General features: G+C 36.8%; 1 protein-coding gene across 3 annotated transcripts; it reads right to left on the bottom strand.

The window, feature by feature from the left end:
• Positions 1–2,928: 2,928 nt before the first annotated feature.
• Positions 2,929–16,812, bottom strand: PLRG1 (pleiotropic regulator 1). 3 transcript variants are annotated; one of them, XM_067736605.1, is made up of 16 exons: positions 16,666–16,802; positions 15,167–15,273; positions 14,802–14,873; positions 13,992–14,134; positions 13,241–13,294; positions 12,277–12,370; positions 11,980–12,061; positions 10,455–10,556; positions 9,618–9,710; positions 7,418–7,567; positions 7,226–7,327; positions 6,626–6,728; positions 5,795–5,903; positions 4,656–4,795; positions 3,984–4,177; positions 2,929–3,410 (listed from the first exon to the last, which is right to left on the bottom strand). In XM_067736605.1, the coding sequence occupies exons 4-16, from the start codon at positions 14,119–14,121 to the stop codon at positions 3,351–3,353; spliced, it is 1,413 nt and encodes a 470-aa protein (XP_067592706.1). In that variant the 5' UTR covers positions 14,122–14,134; positions 14,802–14,873; positions 15,167–15,273; positions 16,666–16,802; the 3' UTR covers positions 2,929–3,350. The 3 variants fall into 3 exon arrangements, with proteins under 3 accessions (XP_067592706.1, XP_067592705.1, XP_067592707.1); XM_067736604.1 differs by lacking the exon at positions 14,802–14,873 and having other exon boundaries at positions 16,666–16,812; XM_067736606.1 differs by lacking the exons at positions 14,802–14,873; positions 15,167–15,273 and having other exon boundaries at positions 16,666–16,806.
• Positions 16,813–17,048: the final 236 nt, after the last annotated feature.

Here is a 17,048-nt window from a genome sequence, read left to right as displayed (position 1 = left end):
TTGCACCAAAAAATTAACATTTAGCTTTATATACTAATTACATCTTTTTAATTTCACTATTTATCAACTTTTATACTATTTTTTAAAGTTTCTTCTCTTTTTATGACTTATGTTTAACACATTTGTTTTCATTACTTTTGGATTAGTCAGTTAAGAGAAAGGGAAGTGAGGAGTCAGAGATGAGGTTAGAAGGTTATAAAAGGGGAACAGAGAAATGGTGCATATCTAGAAGGGAACATTACGTTTAGTGATTTTTTTTAAAGACAGTCATATTTAAAAACATATATTAAATACTTATTTAAATACAACATATTTGTTGATGAGAATCATTTGGCAAAAAGGGAAGGAATTTATGGTGCAGAAAAGAAAGGGAGGGGGTTGTGGAAGCAAAGTTCTTGAGTAAGCGAGAGTATAAGGCTACGATTGTACACATACTCAGCAAAGTTGTTCTTAGGTGGGTAGTTCATCCTTTGTTAACAGGAGGCAGAAGGCGTAACTGTGGAAATGTGAGTGGTCACTGTTGATGGCTTACCTGAGGTGCGTGCTCATAAGCCAAAAATGAGTCCAGTTAGCACAGCTGTCTTTCTCTAACATTATTTTACAGCTTGAGTGTACTCAAGGCATAGGCAGAGTAAGAAATTTAGGTTGGGGTTCTGCCAAGTAAATTTAAAAAAGGCACATGCATGAAATTCTGCTTAAAATTTCATGGGGTTCATGACCATACATGGTGGATGAACTTTTTGCAAGAGGATTCAAGAACACCATAATACAGGACAGCATGAAGCAGGGAAATGGATTTTTTCATGCTCTTCAGAATTTGATACTTGTGTCTAACAAACATAATAGTTGAAGTTCTGCTACGCAGGATAACAGGAGCTATCATTCTCACCACCCTGTGCTAGTAATTTCTCCTTGGCCTTTGGACTGGGCTTTGGGATACTATTCACCTCTATGATTTTTCTTCTTTTAGAAGGCATATTAGAAACTCCCAGGGGTGCAAGTCTAGTGGGGTTTTCTTCTTTATTTAAGTTTACAAAATACATGCTTATAGAAAATTAAAACATTATAGAAATATATAAAGCCAATCATGAAAGTTCTCCCATAATCCCACTCTCACAAAGCCACTGATAACAATGTGGTGTTACTTCTCCAGTATTTTTTAGAGCATTAACAAGTTACTCTACCAAAAAAAAAAAAAAAGCAAGCTTGCACAGCTTCCTTTTATATATAAGGGTAAAATTTGGACATCTTATTATTCCAGAGATATTTCTTACTCTTAATGGAAACTGCATGAAGATACCATAATCTATTATACCAGTCTCTTATTGTTAGGACATATGGGCTAGTTTTAGTTAAAGACAAAGGTGAAATAAGTATGCTGTGTACAGTTGTCAGATTATTCCCATTAGGCAGTTTCCTAGTAATTTCATTTCTAATGAGGAGTTAGCCAAAGATTCCAAGCATCTTCAATATACTCTGGAAAACTACCCTCCTAAAGGTTGTTAACAACTACACTCCCACCTACAGCATGCAAGATGGTTTATGTATATTTGGAAATGCTTATTCAAAATTATGGTATAATTTCTTAATTTGAAACACATTTTAAACTGATTGTTCCTGTAATTTTGTTTTCTAACTGTAGAAAGTGAAGTGTGACAAATTTTCTTGCCTGATAGGGAATCAGGATCCTAAGGACAGGGTTTGTAAAACTCGGTATATGCTAGAAAGAGGCACAGGCATCAGAAACCTAAGTAACACTTTTCTATGAAGTCTTCACAAGAGACTGCAGCCCTTGCTATAGCTTCAAATACGTCCATTGGTATCTCCAGTTATTTCTCCAGGGTTTGACACCTATATTGGTAACCTACTGCTTGTGGAATACAATTGAAACTCAAAACATAAGCTTTCCCTGCCACCACCAGCTGTTCTCATTCAACTGCAGCAGACAACTCTGTACTCCTGGGATACACACCTCTCACATGTCTGGCCTGTCACTTCACACCTCATCTTAGAGTACCCTTTTTCTTCTCTGACCTCTTTCAAGGCTCAGCTCAAACACCGCTGACTCTTAAGAAGCCTTCCATAATCCTCCTCAGGGAAAATAAATGGGCTTTTCCTCTGTGTTGTCCTGGCTTTTCGCTGGTACCTCTATAACAGCATTTCTGTAATAAGCTACTAAAGTAGAAGTCTTAAAGCAGCGGTCTCCAACATTTTTGGCACCAGGGACCAGTTTCAAGGAAGACAATTTTTCCACGGACTGGGGATGGGGTCAGAAGGATAGTTTTGGGATGATTCAAGCGCATTACATTTATTGTGTACTTTATTTCTATTATCACTACATTGTAATATATAATAATTATACAAGTCACCATAATGCAGAATCAGTGGGGACCCTGAGCCTGTTTTCACTTGACACTCACTGATAGGGTTTTGATACGAGTCTGCAAGCAATTGATTTATTATGGTCTCTGTGCAGTCAAACCTCTCTGCTAATGATAAACTGTATTTGCAGCCGCTCCCCAGTACTAGCATCTCCCCCTCAGCTCCACCTCAGATCATCAGGCATTAGATTCTCATAGCGCGCAACCTAGATCCCTTGTACGCGCAGTTCACGGTAGAGTTCGCACTCCTATGAGAATCTAATGCCGCCGCTGATCTGACCGGAGGTGGAGCTCAGGCGGTAATGCCAGTGACAGGGAGTGGCTGTAAATACACATGAAGCTTCACTCGCTTGCCCACCGCTCACCTCCTGCTGTGCAGCCTGGTTCCTAACAGGCCACGGACCTGTACTGGTCCGTGGCCCAGGGGTTGGGGACCCCTGTCTGAAAAGACAGACACATCTCATCTGTCTACTTCCTGAACAGTATCTAGTGCAGAACTTTACAGAACACGCACTCAAAAACTGTATGTGGAATAAACATACAGAAGTTAACGCTTCAAATCCTTTAATCCCAAATTATCAGTCACAGACACCAGTTTTTAAAGGATTAAAAAGAAAGACTGCTCCCCTCAAAACATGTCCTACTACAGTAAGCAGTTCTGTAAGTTAAAAAAAAAAAGTGTGTTTTAATAAAAGTGATAAATCATTCTATCTTTAGGATAGTTATGTTCAACAAACCCACATATGCTTGATATCTGCATCTTACCTCCTAGGATCTCAAACTGTTTATTTTAGAAATAAAAACATGGGGAGAGGACAGTTCATTGTAAAATATGAAAAAGCAATGATTCAAGCATGTGAGTTTTTGCTTTATATTCCTAGCCAGAGCACAAATGACTGGATATGCCCATCAACACCAAGCTAAAAAAAAAACAAACAAAACTGGAACCACCATGAAGACAACGCCACATTAAAATCTCTTTCTCTTGATAATTTCTGGCTTCCAGCTGACTGGATGAGTTTCTTCTGTCTAAAAATAGAAAAGTAAGTAAGTTAAAACAAAGTATTTCTGGCCTGCTTCGTATTTAATAGGTTCCTTTCTAACAAAAATACGGCACTTATTCAAAATTATATTACTTGGCATTATGTATTTAGCAGTTCTTTAACAATTTTAAGATAAGTGACAAACTTTTGGCATTATCTGAATCTAATAAAGGATGAATGCATTTGCTACAAATTCAGTTTACGGTTTTTCATTTTAAATAAAATTGCTATTTAGACATTCTAATAACACCAAAGCTTATGATTCTAGAATTAATTTGCATAGTAATCAACTTATTTGCTGTGATTCTTAGTGTAAGATTTTCCCAATAACTCTAATAAGGAACGTTGAGATAAAATCAAAACTATTGATTTGCTGTCATCAATGAAACCAATAAAGAAACCTATGAGCAGACACTATTCAAGATGACAAATACTTTAATATTATGAAGATTACTTTCCCTTCTGATAATTTCAGTAACTTTAAAATGAGAAAACGCTTGCAAAATTCGCATGGCTGATTTTATTATACTTTACAATGTATATGAAACAGAAATCTTACCGCTGTATCATCCTCTCTGTACACTTTAATGGTTTTATCAGCTTCAGCTGTTAATAACCGACTTTCAGACTGATCAAAAGCACAAGCAAATATTCCTGACTCACTGTCCAAAGACCCAGGCTGCACTGCTGCATGAACTCTCTGGAAATTGTAGCCAGTTCTCCAGTCCCAAAGATGCATAGTGCCATTGTCAGCTTAAAGGGAAAGATACAGTTAAACCTGGTGTCCTCTCAACAGTTCAGCTTGACAAATGTTTATTAAGCACCACAGTAGTAACTGCAGTCACTACTACAAAGATATATAAGATGCAGGCACTCAAGCTCCTCTTAATATCAGTTTGTCTACTTTCATTTGTACTTAATTCAGAATTTATTATAGATCTCAAAAAGCACCACAAAACGACATTCAACTCCAGAACACACAACCAAACTTTAGGCGATTTCTGGCATAAACCCCTAACTTAGATTTATCAATGTGGTAACTTAAAGAGAGCTAAACTATGAAATATGCTACGTGCATTATGAATATGCATGAACACACGTGAACATTCAAACAAACGTTAAAACAGGCAAGTTCTGCTATAATACTTAGGTGTGATGACTTAGAAATTTTACTCACTAAAAGAAAAAAATGACAGACTAAAACATATTTATCATAAAAATCTTATTTTACCTCCAGATACAAGCACTCCATCAGAATTTACTGTCAGTGTATTAATAATAGCATTGTGACCAGAAAGATTTTGAATGAAACTTCCATCGGGGAATTTCCACTGTTTTATGTTATCTGGAGAACCAGACGCAAATGTGTAACTGAAATGAGATAAAGAATTAATGATAAAGTAAACCAAGTTAAATACAATGGTGGATTTTATAAAATCTGATTATGGTTGTATTTTGCATGTGTAGTCAGGATCTATGCAGTTTTAGCAAAATATTATCATCATACCAAGAGATAAAAATATCAAGATATTTGTTCCAAGTTAAATCAGATTTTTAAATTATTTTAAATGTACGTTAAGTCCTAGGTTGAAGTTTTATTTTCCTCTCATTTCCCCAATGCTCTACACTAAGCTAAAGCAATAAACATACAAACCCCTAAACTCACATAAAGGGCAAGGGGTGATGTAACTATTTTCAAGAAAGCAAGAGAGAAAGCCAGAGAGAGAGGAGAGAGAGACAGAACAAGAAGAAAGGGAGAAAATGAAAGAAATAGAGGCAAGAGGAAGAGAGAAAGGGAGGGGGAGGAATAAAGGGAATGAGGAAGACAGGGAAAGGGAGGAAGGACAAGAGTGAAAATAAAGGTAAGGGAGAGTGGGAAAGAGAGGAGGAGAGGCAAGATATGACTTGTGACCAGAAAGTGCCAGGTGATATAGTTTCATAGACAACAGGTTGTGATATTATGCTCCATCTCTTGGGATACTCTGACTATAATGTTCATGATTACTACTATTTTTTCCGATCGTATTAACTTCCTCCTTAAGAATTAACTATTCTATGTATAGCTCAGTGCCTAATAATATTTATGTCTAAAACATTAAATATAGCTACTATTAGCTTCGATTATGACATGCAACTTTTAACCATGATTTATTCGTGTTATTTCATTTGACATCATTTTCACCATGCAGAAAGCTTTCCTTGTCTTATAGAGGCCATGAAGCAAAATACTACGCAAGGAAAATAAAAGAAATGCATGTTCATATGTGGCACAGGTGAAAAAATGACAGTGGCTAAATGACTACCAAAGTATTTCTGTATTATACTAAGAACTGAAGAAAGAAGAGAAGCTACTTAGGAAAACATACTTACTGTCTTGGATGTAAAACCACAGCCCTGACTGATTTTTTGTGATTTGTTAATGTGACTCTTGTTTTTCCAGCCACCAAATCCCATAATCGTATTGTAGTGTCATGGCTTCCTGTAAGGAGAATACACACACATCCCCAAGATACACACAAATCAGAAAAAAAGAATGTGAAAGTTAAATATAATAAGATTGGAACCATTCCTCCACAGACATATATATATGAAATAAAAGTCATATTAACCCTTGGCTAATTGTTTTCTATAGTTCCAAAATATTTGGTTGATTTTAAGTTTAATTCTTAAAAGAATGTAATAAACGCTTGTTGCACTGTCATCTGAGTAACTAGAACAAATGTGAATAACAAATAAAACAAATACATGATGTCATCCCCTAGTGGAGAGGAAGGAAAAAACTCTAATAATCATTTAGTTAATGAAACACACGGGAAGGAATTATTTTCTAGTCTTGAAGATTCAATGATATTAACCATATTTTAAGCAAAACAAGACTCAAACCAGCTCTAAAAGTCTGAGAGTATTTTGTCTTCTAACTTTTATTTCCTAGACCGGTAATTCTGATACTATAAAACAATGCTTAGTTGTATCTAATAGCACTATTTTCTAGTCAGACATTACCTGATACAAAGATTCTATGATATGTAAAAAGTATGAGATAAAAACAATGGGATGAAATGTTACCACAAAAAATTTCAAGTGCACACAGAAACACTGTATATACAACACAAAGCAAGAGTCATAGTAAATATGAAAAGTATATAATCATAATGCACTCTGATATGAATATACTGTAAACTTGAAAAGTATCGATCGTACCAGTAATAATTTGTGGTTCCGCAGCTTGACACCTCACTGTAGCCACCGCATTAGTATGTCCAGATAACGTGTGTACACTGGCTTTAGTTCTCACATCCCAAATCTATCAAAACACAACAGACATACCATCAAAGAGAACAGGTATTCATATCTCAGGCAGGTAACTAGATCAATGCAAGCCTGGGAATCTACTCGACAACTTTGTGTGCCTGCCTTGAATATAATGAAGAAAGTGAGTAAATGAAATAATCACCTGTAAGCTGGCTGGGGAATGTATATAGGAGGCAGCCAGTGGGGAAAAAAGCTACAAGATCAGGGGACCTACTGACTAGAATGGGTATAATGGGGCTACTGAATGAAACAGCTAATGGACCACAGCTGTGGTGATAGACTGGCATGTGAGAGGTCGCATATCAGGGGCGGGGCCTCCCAATTATAGACATAGTGGGGCCACAGAACTCAGAAGATGAAGACTAGGTAGGGCATTGATGGGTCAAGGCAACTGTCTTTAAATACTCTATCAAAAAATACATGACTTTAGGACCAAATAAGCATACTGTAAGATGCAATATATGTACAGATCAGCTCTATTCCATTTACCCGTGCAGTTGAGTCTCGGCTACAGGTCACCAGCACATCGATTGTTGGGTGCAGATCTAAACCATACACTGCACTCAGATGTCCATGATAGTGCCTTATAACCTAAAAAATAAGAAAGAAAGTTAAAATCTCTACAATTAGGAAGATAAAACAGGGGCCCATAATGTCTCCAATCCTTAACTTCATGCTTACCTTATTATACTCAAGATCCCAGCATTTGACTTGTTTGTCTTCTCCACAGGAGAACAGGTACGGGCTCCTCGTGCTCACTATCACACCACGCACCGTACTGATGTGCCCAGTTAATGACAGTTTTAACTTGCCACTAGCCAAGTCCCAGATCTGCAATCAAAAAATATTTAATTTTTCTTATTATTCCAAAGCAAATTTTTAGAATCTTGATGTTAAAATTGTCTTCAAAAAGTGAAAGATAAAAATATATAAAAGTTTGCAAAATGACCCCATCAACAAAAATAAAATCAGGGAAAAGAGAATTAAAGGGCATGATCAAACTGGGAAAATATTTGCACAGATGACAAAAAGTTAATATTCTTAATATATAAAGGATATCACTGATAGTAGAAGTATGAATACTGAGGTATTAAATTAGTCAAGGATGGCATCAACTTAAAAAAAAAACCCTAAAAGTAGCAAATAAAGGTATCAAAAACTTCAACATCACTGTAAATTTTATACACAGTTTTTGAAAGATTAGATATTCACTTCTGCTTATCACAATGGTAAATATTTTTTAAAAAACACAAGCAATGTGCTGAAAAGGATCCTCTCACATGCTGCAAGTATCAATTCACCCATTTTGGAAAATAATTTTTAACTTTGGGTGTCAACTTCAAGAATGCCTGACCTTTAATACTTTTTTCTGGGAAACTATCATAACAAAACACTTTAAAATACAGAAAAAGCTTTAGGCACATATTAACTACAGCATTACTTATGTTAGTGAAAAATCAGGAAACTAAAAAAACTTTAATGCCTAACAGAAGGAAAATAGATTATAGAATATCTAAATGACATAATACTATGGAACCATTTAAAAACATGTTCAGGAGAGGAAAAGATAGGAGTTTGGGATTAGCAGATGCAAACCATAATACATAGAATGAATATGTAACAAGGTCCTACTGTATAGCACAGGGAACTATATTCAATACCTGTGATAAACCATAATGGAAAAGAATATGAGAAAGAATGTATATATATGCATAACTGAATCACTTTGCTGTACAGTAGCAATTAACATATTGTAAATCAACTATACTTAAAATAAATTTTTAAAAAAAGATGTTCAGTTTTTGACAGGAATATGCCTTTGACACAATATTAACTGAAAAAAAGCTGGGAACAAAATTACATATCAAACATGATTTTTAAAAGATACACATTTATATACACAGGAAAAAAACGCAGAAGAAAATGCAGATACACATACACAGAAATAAATGTTAAAAAGAAAATTCAAATATGACAGTGGTAGGATTATGCATGGGTCTATATTCTTTTTCTTTTCTTTCTTTCTTTTTGGCTGCATTGGGTCTTCATTGCTGCACGCAGGTTTTCTCTAGTTGCAGCGAGTGGGAGCTACTCTTTGTTGTAGCGCGGGGGCTTAGTTGCTCTGTGGCATGTGGGATCTTCCCAGACCAGGGCTCGAACCCAGGTCCCCTGCAATGGCAGGCGGACTCTTAATCACTGCGCCACCAGGGAAGCCCTGGGTCTATATTCTTTTATACTCCTTTACATTTTCCACATTTTTTATAGATAAGCATGCTTTAATTTTGTAACCAGAAGGAGAAAAAAATATGAAGAAATTAGTTGTAAACAGTCAGCATGTACTGTTTGGAAAAAAAACTGTTGCTTAAATACCACTTTTCAAACAGATATTTATTTGAGACTTTTTTTTTAATTTATTTATTTTTGGCTGCATTGAATCTTCATTGCTGCACGCTGGCTTTCTCTAGTTGTGGTGAGCAGGCGCTACTCTTCATTGTGGTGCACGGGCTTCTCGCTGCGGTGGCTTCTCTTGTTGCAGAGCATGGGCTCTAGGCACACGGACTCAGTAGTTGTGGCTCGTGGGCTCTAGAGCGCAGGCTCAGTAGCTGTGGCACAGAGACTTAGTTGCTCCACAGCATGTGGGATCTTCCCAGACAAGGGCTTGAACTGATGTCCCCTGCATTGGCAGGTGGATTCTTAACCAATGCACCACCAGGGAAGCCCTATTTGGGACTTTTAACTGGTATAGATAATAAATTTTACTCCACACTCGGGTCTAAGAAATCAGAGAACTAGAACAGCAATTCCCACCAGAGGAAATAAAACATTAAAATTACACGGCAAACACAAAATCATGTTTACATTTTTCTTCCTTCCTTATTACCTTTATAGTTCTGTCAGCAGATCCAGTAACAAACCACTGGTTTCCAGGTTCCACAGCAATACATCGAACCCAGCCAAGATGCCCACTGATCACCTGTATTTAAAAAGGTAGAATGAGCAGGCTCACTACACAGAAGCTAAAGTTTATTCAATTTCAACTCATCACACTTATGTTAAATATGATACAACTGAAAAGTACAACTACAGTGATCGAAAAAAGATGAATGGTTGGCAGGGGTGAGAAAGGATATGATTATAAGAAAACAGCACAGGGGTGTTTTTGAATCAATGGAACTTCTATTATCCAAATTGCGGTAGTGGTTACCCAAATTCATATATATATTAAGATTTGTTAGATCTATACACCAAAAGGAAGTCTATTCTAAGGTATGATAATTTGTCTAGCTGTACGTTTCCTACTATTTACATTTTATTTTAGATTTGGTACATTTTGAATCATTCCAATTTACTATAATTAAAAAGATAACTGGTAGGGCCACAGAAATGTCCTGATGTATGGATTTTCTCTTTGGCCTTCGCATAGAACACCTCGAACACTTTCCTAAATTTATTTTGTCTGCTCTCCATTTAGTAGCCTTCTATCAATACTGTATACTGTATCTTATACAATATACAAGTATAGCTTCCATTTAATGAAGTCTCCTTCCCAAAGTATCTTTTAAGATACTGTCTAAGCCCCTCCCTCCACCCCACCTCAGATCACTCTACCAGCTCTCATATTCACTCTGTTTCCTCCTTATTCCATTCCTCGGCTCTTGTTTAACTGGAAAGCAGTGATCATGTTTCATGTAGTGGAATAATATACAGATTCACTCACTCTGTAGAGTTTCCACGGTGGGTGCCACTGAGGTTTCGGCATTGTAGGGGCTTTTTTAGCCATCAGTGCGGAGTTCTTGGCATTGCCACTGTCCATAACAACCTAGATATGGAATAGATTAATTATTAAAGATATCTTACCTAATGTTTCATGTTATCAATTCAAAAATGGAAAGTCAAAGGGATTTATGAAAGTTTTTTTCCTTAAGAAAAAAAGATATCTGAAAAATATCTGCATACCTAGAAAATGAGTCTAAGACTTCCAATCAGAACTATATTTTCCGTATGTTAATTTTAACTTTAAAAAACAATTAAAAAATCTCAGAGAGGCAGAACCTTAACATTGAGAGCACATATCACTGTGCATGGGTTCAAAACCCAACTCTGTCCGTTACTAGCTAATGACTTTGGGTATAAATTATGTAACCTCTGTGCCTCATTAGTAAAATGGAAATAACAGCAACTATCTCATACAGTTATTATGAAGACTGTAACAGAGTAGTAAATGCTAAATGTAAGCTCCCATTATTATTTAAGTAAATATATGTGGATTAATGCCGTTGCTTTTGTCATATTTTAACATTATTGATTTCATACTACAAAGGAGAAACCGAAAGTTCCTTCTATTTATCTCCCACAAAAGTATTTCAATACTATCTTAAAGGGTATGCTAGCTGATATAACCATATACTGATAGCATCCACCCGTCCAAAAAAAGTTTGTAAAGTTACTGCCCTCAAGAAGCCTATGTTATATCCTAAGGAGGCAGAAAGCCTGGGCAGATGCTGTGAATGGAGGCTAAAGACCCTGGTAGGAGGACTACAAATTCATTCACTTCACAAAGCAACTGCATAATAAACTGAGGAAGTAAAGACTGCACTCACTTCAAGTAACAGCATAATAAAGCAAACTGCATGTTTTCAGTTATTCTTTCTATAACTACTTTCACCAATAACAACAGTAGCTGCCATTTACTTACAAACAAATAATATATTTCTAAATGCTCATTTGTAAGACTGTAAAGATTGTTAAGATTGTAAAAGATACACATTTATATACACAGGGAAAAAACGCAGAAGAAAATGCAGATACACATACACAGAAATAATAGCAGTCAACTAATAGCACTCAACTCTAACCGTACAAACCAAATGAGAGTTTAATAAAAAAACACTTTCATATCTAACACGTACTAATAGAAGCTTCAGAATAACCATGCTTGCATTTTTAATAGTGGGTAATAAAGAGCATCATCACATTATCTTCATCAAAATAAATGTTATGTCCAACGTGCAAGTAGACACAGAATTAACAGAACTTTAAATTATTCTGTCAATCCACTAGCAACTTAAATTTTAGGGCTATGAAATATTAGCAACTAGCTCAGGCCGCTATTTACTTGAACAAGTCCAACGAAAATGTTCATTTATTAATATTTAAGGTAAGAATCTTGGAATAAATGGAAATAGGCAACATGTTAAAGTTAGAAACCCACAGTGTGATGTGATTTGACACAGACAACTTACCGCCCCTGCAGGCTGTGACCGGTCAGAAGCCCCAGGGTGTCGGTATTCACCTCCAGCAGGTGCACTACGGTTTGCATCAACCCTGAGGCAAAAGAAACACCATATTCTAAGTACTTAATGTCTCCAGTCAGGTGTTCTGCAGGACTGACTCTATATTTTAAGTTTTTGTAAGCACTGGTAAAGGAAAATGTCATACAATACATAACTACAAAGAAACAAATTTAAAAATGAGAAAAAATGTGAACAGTAAACTATGCTTTCAAAATCTTTGTTATTTAGAAGCATAGTATCTCCTACCTGGCTTGAGAAGTAGGTAATGCCACAGCTAAGGACTGTGCAGCTGATTCACTTGGCATTCTTTGGATCTTAGTGTCCGCTGTTAAAGCAACCCCTGTTGAAATAAAAAAAAAATCAACTCCTTTTAGTATCTATCTTTGCTTCCATTTACATGCATTTACAATAAAATAGTGGAGGAAAACATAACAAAAAGGTAATGGTGATTATCTCTAGGTGGTGATATTACAAAAATTTTTGTTACATTTTGTAGGTCTTTTGTTTCTAATTCTTTTACAATAAATATTGCCCAACAACATATATCTCAAATTTGTCTCATATATTTAATCAAAACAGCTTAATATTAACATAGCCCAAGATAGTAAAGTTAAATTTCTATTATCTTGGGATATTACCTTCAAATATAAAAATTAAGCAGTTCCCCAAATACTAACAGAATGTTTCGAAGGGTAAATGTAAATTCCTACAACAAGAAGCACCAATTCATCTATACTTGAATATGGTGAATTCCGTCCTCTAAAATTACTAGAACCTGGATATACTAAGCTTTTTGTCCTCCACCCTGTTATACTGGCCACTCCATTTGTGTGCTAATTCCTCTTCACATACAACACACCCAGGATATGTTTCTATCATACCTGCTTCTATACTAACACTTCTAACACTTTTATAAGCTTCGTGATATTTATGTGTCCGACTAAACTTCCAGGTAATAAGCTTGTCTTAGCCTAGAGCAGTCTTATTGTCTTTGAATTCTTAGCACAGTGCCTAAAAAAAAATAAGTGGTTAAGAATGTTTGCTGAATGAATGCATGTGAAACTTAGTTAATTATCATCTAAACAGCTATGCCTGGATGCCTGGTTATTGAGCTTATCTTATATTTTACAGGCAATGGGAATCATATTATTGGCTCAGTCATGGAAATATAAGTGACAATAAGACATTTTCAAATATAACAGCTACTTACCAGGTCCTGGTGGATATGGATGTGTACCTGTCACCAAATATTCAACTTCTTGTCCTATTAAAAAAAGGGAGAGAGAGAGAGAGAAAATTCATCTGTGGCAAAATTATCTTATATACAAGTATCACGTCTTTTAATGAATTAAATAATATTAAATTATCAACTGGATATCTCAAATTTTCCCAACTAAGCCCAAGCCTCAGAAATAAGGTAAGTTGATCATTTTGCTTTGCCTTCTGAAGACCATGTTCACAGGTAGTTCTCTGATCATTTGCTGATGTGGTGTCAAGAAAGCTTGTACATTTGCTATATAGCAATGGTGTGTAGAGAGGTCATCTTATCAAGTAATAATCCACTCAGGTTTATCTTCCAAACAAATGGTTTTCCTGTGGAATCTTGGATTATCTTTATTCACTACAATTTTAGTACTTAATATCATCTTTCTGAATTATAGCCAAAACAGATAGATGAAAGAAAAATTCCCCACAGGTTAGGAATTTTTCCTTTAGTCTCCACTATGACTATCTCCATATCCTAAGAATTTCTGCCATCATTATACCACTGTTTTAATTTCCTATAAGGGAAAAATCCACCAACCAATAATCTCACTCACTACTCCAATGAGGAAATCAAGCTGTTAAATAGGGTATGGCTCTAATAAGTCCTTCCAGAAGAAGCACTAATAAGACATTTCATTTTTCTATTTTTAAAATTCACATATAAATCCTGACATTTCTGACAATGCCATACTCACCTTGATTGGCAGGATATTGTTTGTGTCCATATGAATCTGATGCATTCTGAGGGCCTTTCTCTTTAAGATTTTCTTTTGAAGTAGGCATATGCAACACAGGACCATACTCATTACGCAGCTTGATTGCCATTTTTCGTTTGTGACTATTTAAAAATTATAAACATAAAAATGTATCTTTGAGTACTTTAAATATATTCACCAATGTAAATATATTCACAGATATCCAGAAAACAAGTATTTAAGTAGCTTAAGTTTGCCTAATCATGTAGAAAAAGTTACTATTAAGATTTTAAAGTTAAACAATATTTTAAAAAATTTCCAAGTGCATTTCCACACTTTTGTTCACAATCTACCACATAGCATCCATTAAGTAATAGTTTAGTTTGTTAACCAATTATATAAAAACTTCCATGTTGATTTATCAAAGGTCTAACTCATTTTAAAATATATAGAAACTAATATATCCTTTAAAAAAAACCTCAAAGTCAGTATACTTTCCTTCAAATGTCTAAATATAAAAATACAGTAAAAGCTTCTATAGTAACCTTTCCTGGATATACCTAGAAAGATTAGTTCAAACTAATCCAAGTACTTAACTCAGCATTTTAGAAACAAATGCACTTATTATGCTACTTTTAAGGATAGTCCACTTGGTAAATTAAATATAAATGCTTGTTTGAGGAATTAGGTAGATTTTTAAAGAAGGGTAAAGGACAAAGAAGGAACACTGCACATAATGCAATCCCAGACTGGAGCTGGAGATGTAGAACCAAAAATATGCCACCACTCAAAAATCTTCATCATACTAACGAGAAAAGATGGGAGTAGAGGTACTGGCCAGGTACAATTTCAGCTCAGCAAGGCTCTGAGAGCAGCAGGAAGCTGAAAGCACATACAAAGTGATTGATTATAAAATATAACGCCTAAAAGGGACTCTCCTAATTACTGGGTATTTGTAAAATGCAATTAATTAATGGGACTTTTACTGTAAAAGATAAGGCCAAAAAAAATAAAGTTAACTCAGCTTAAATTATGCCCAAACACCACTCATTACTGAATAGATATCCTATGAGTTAGTATTACTTACTAATCTTTAAACCTTCCCCTCTCCCTGCTCTCTTCCCCCAATATTATAAGTTGAAATATTCTAGCAATTGAAAAGGAACTATCCCTACCTCTCTTCATCCAAAGGCACAGGTTTTCCATTATCAGCCACAAACATGTCATGGGTTCTCTTCAATGACCTGAACACAAGTGTGTGCACAGAATGTTTCTGTACCTCCTAGAACAAAAGAGTATAATTACATATCTAGCTACAAATTATATATACCATAACCTAAATTAAAGTGAAATTAGTTATACACTTTACATGTTTAAATATGTAAAAAGCTTTGTACCACTCACCACAGCTATCTGTAGCAAGCTATAGGAGTCAAGTTCAGAGAAGAGGAAGAAGCTCCTCTTGGGCCAGAGCCCCAGGTATACCAGCTGAGTGATGCCTGAGATTAGTCATTTACTCAATAAATATTTACTGAACTCCTACTAATTGAGTGGCAGGTATTGTGCTAGAAACTAACAACAGAATGATGAAAGGCAGCCACGGTCCCTGTGCTCAAGAGGAAACAGGCAAGTAAAAACAAACAAAGTAACTCCACATTTTAATAAGTGCTATGAAGGAAACAAGCAGGGGGCTGAGACCGAGGACAGAAGAAGACCTTAGGGTGGTAATGAAAGATCTCTCTGAGGTGGCAGTTAAGCAGAGAGGGAGTTAGCCTTGCACAAAATAGAGGTAAGAACAATCCAAGCAGAGAGAAAAGCCCATGTAAATACAAAGGCGTTTGGTAACCGAAATAATGCCAGAACCTGCAGTACAGCTGTGTATGTTTGGTGAAAGGGTGGGTTGATGATGCAAGACGAGGTTGTAAGGATAGACAAGATCCAGATAAGTTTTTTTTATACCATTGCAACGGTCTGCATTTTTGCTCTAGATACATAGGACCACTAAAGGGTCTTAAGCAAGAAAAGCTCGAACATCCTACGTTTTAAACTGATCAATTTACTGGGGGTGGGGGAAGGGTGACAGAAACAGAAGCAAGGAGACCACCAAAGAGCTAATGCATCAGCGTTGGTGGAAGATGATGTGGTCTGAATTCAGGTGATGGCAGTGGGCCTGGACAAGAGTCAAGAATTTTGAGATAAAACGAACAAGGCTTGCTAATAGTTGTTCAAGCTAGCGGAAAATGCAAAAATTCAAGAATGGCAGGTTTTCCCGGGGAAGAGCTTTAGTAAGACAAAAAATGAAGACCAGAGAAGACCGCCAGTTTTGTAAGACACAGAATCACCGACTCGACCCAGCAGGCAGCGAGTACCACTGGTCGAACATCGACAGAAACTCCGCCTCAGAGGACAGTGCCCAGCTCAAGCGCCCAAGGGCCAAATGAAAACTGGAGGAATTATCTCAGGCTTCCCGCCCAGACAGAACCTCCAACTTGTGCTCTCATCCGGCTTCTCTGCCTCCCTAAAAACCTTAAGAGACTACCCGGCCTCGGCCAAACAGCCTCCCCTCGCAGCCGCTACTCTCCCCTGACTCCCAGCACCCTCGATCCCTCACGCCCGCCGCCAAAGAAAAATAATCCAGAACAGATGGCCCCTGGGCACCCAAGTGTCACTTTACCTCGACCATGACGCCGCGGTCTACCCACTCGCTCCAGCAAGGATGAAACTCCAACCAACTGGACAGAAACCGCCGCCACAACTACTCGGCCCCTTCCTGAATCGGCCGTCCTGGCGCCGGATGTGACGTAAGACTCTGCGCACGCGCGCTGGTGGGCCGCAGGCAGTCGGGGGCCAAAGGGCGGGCCTTTCTCCTCGGGGGCCGCCTGTGGGGCGGAGCTTCGAGACTGCGGGGCGGAAGCTGCCGGAATCGCGGGAGTAAAGGTTTTACTCGCTTCTGCAGAAATCTTGAGATAATATCGTTTTCTGCCTTACTCTCAGCCTTAAATATTTTGGTTTAGGGCTGTGGTTGTTTGCACTCTGTTCTCTGGAATCTTAATACTT

The sequence above is a fragment of the Pseudorca crassidens genome, chromosome 4, assembly GCF_039906515.1.
Source record: "Pseudorca crassidens isolate mPseCra1 chromosome 4, mPseCra1.hap1, whole genome shotgun sequence".
NCBI lineage: Eukaryota > Metazoa > Chordata > Mammalia > Artiodactyla > Delphinidae > Pseudorca > Pseudorca crassidens.
The sequence above is the reverse complement of the archived record's forward strand: the minus strand, read 5'-3'. Positions and strand labels throughout refer to the sequence as shown.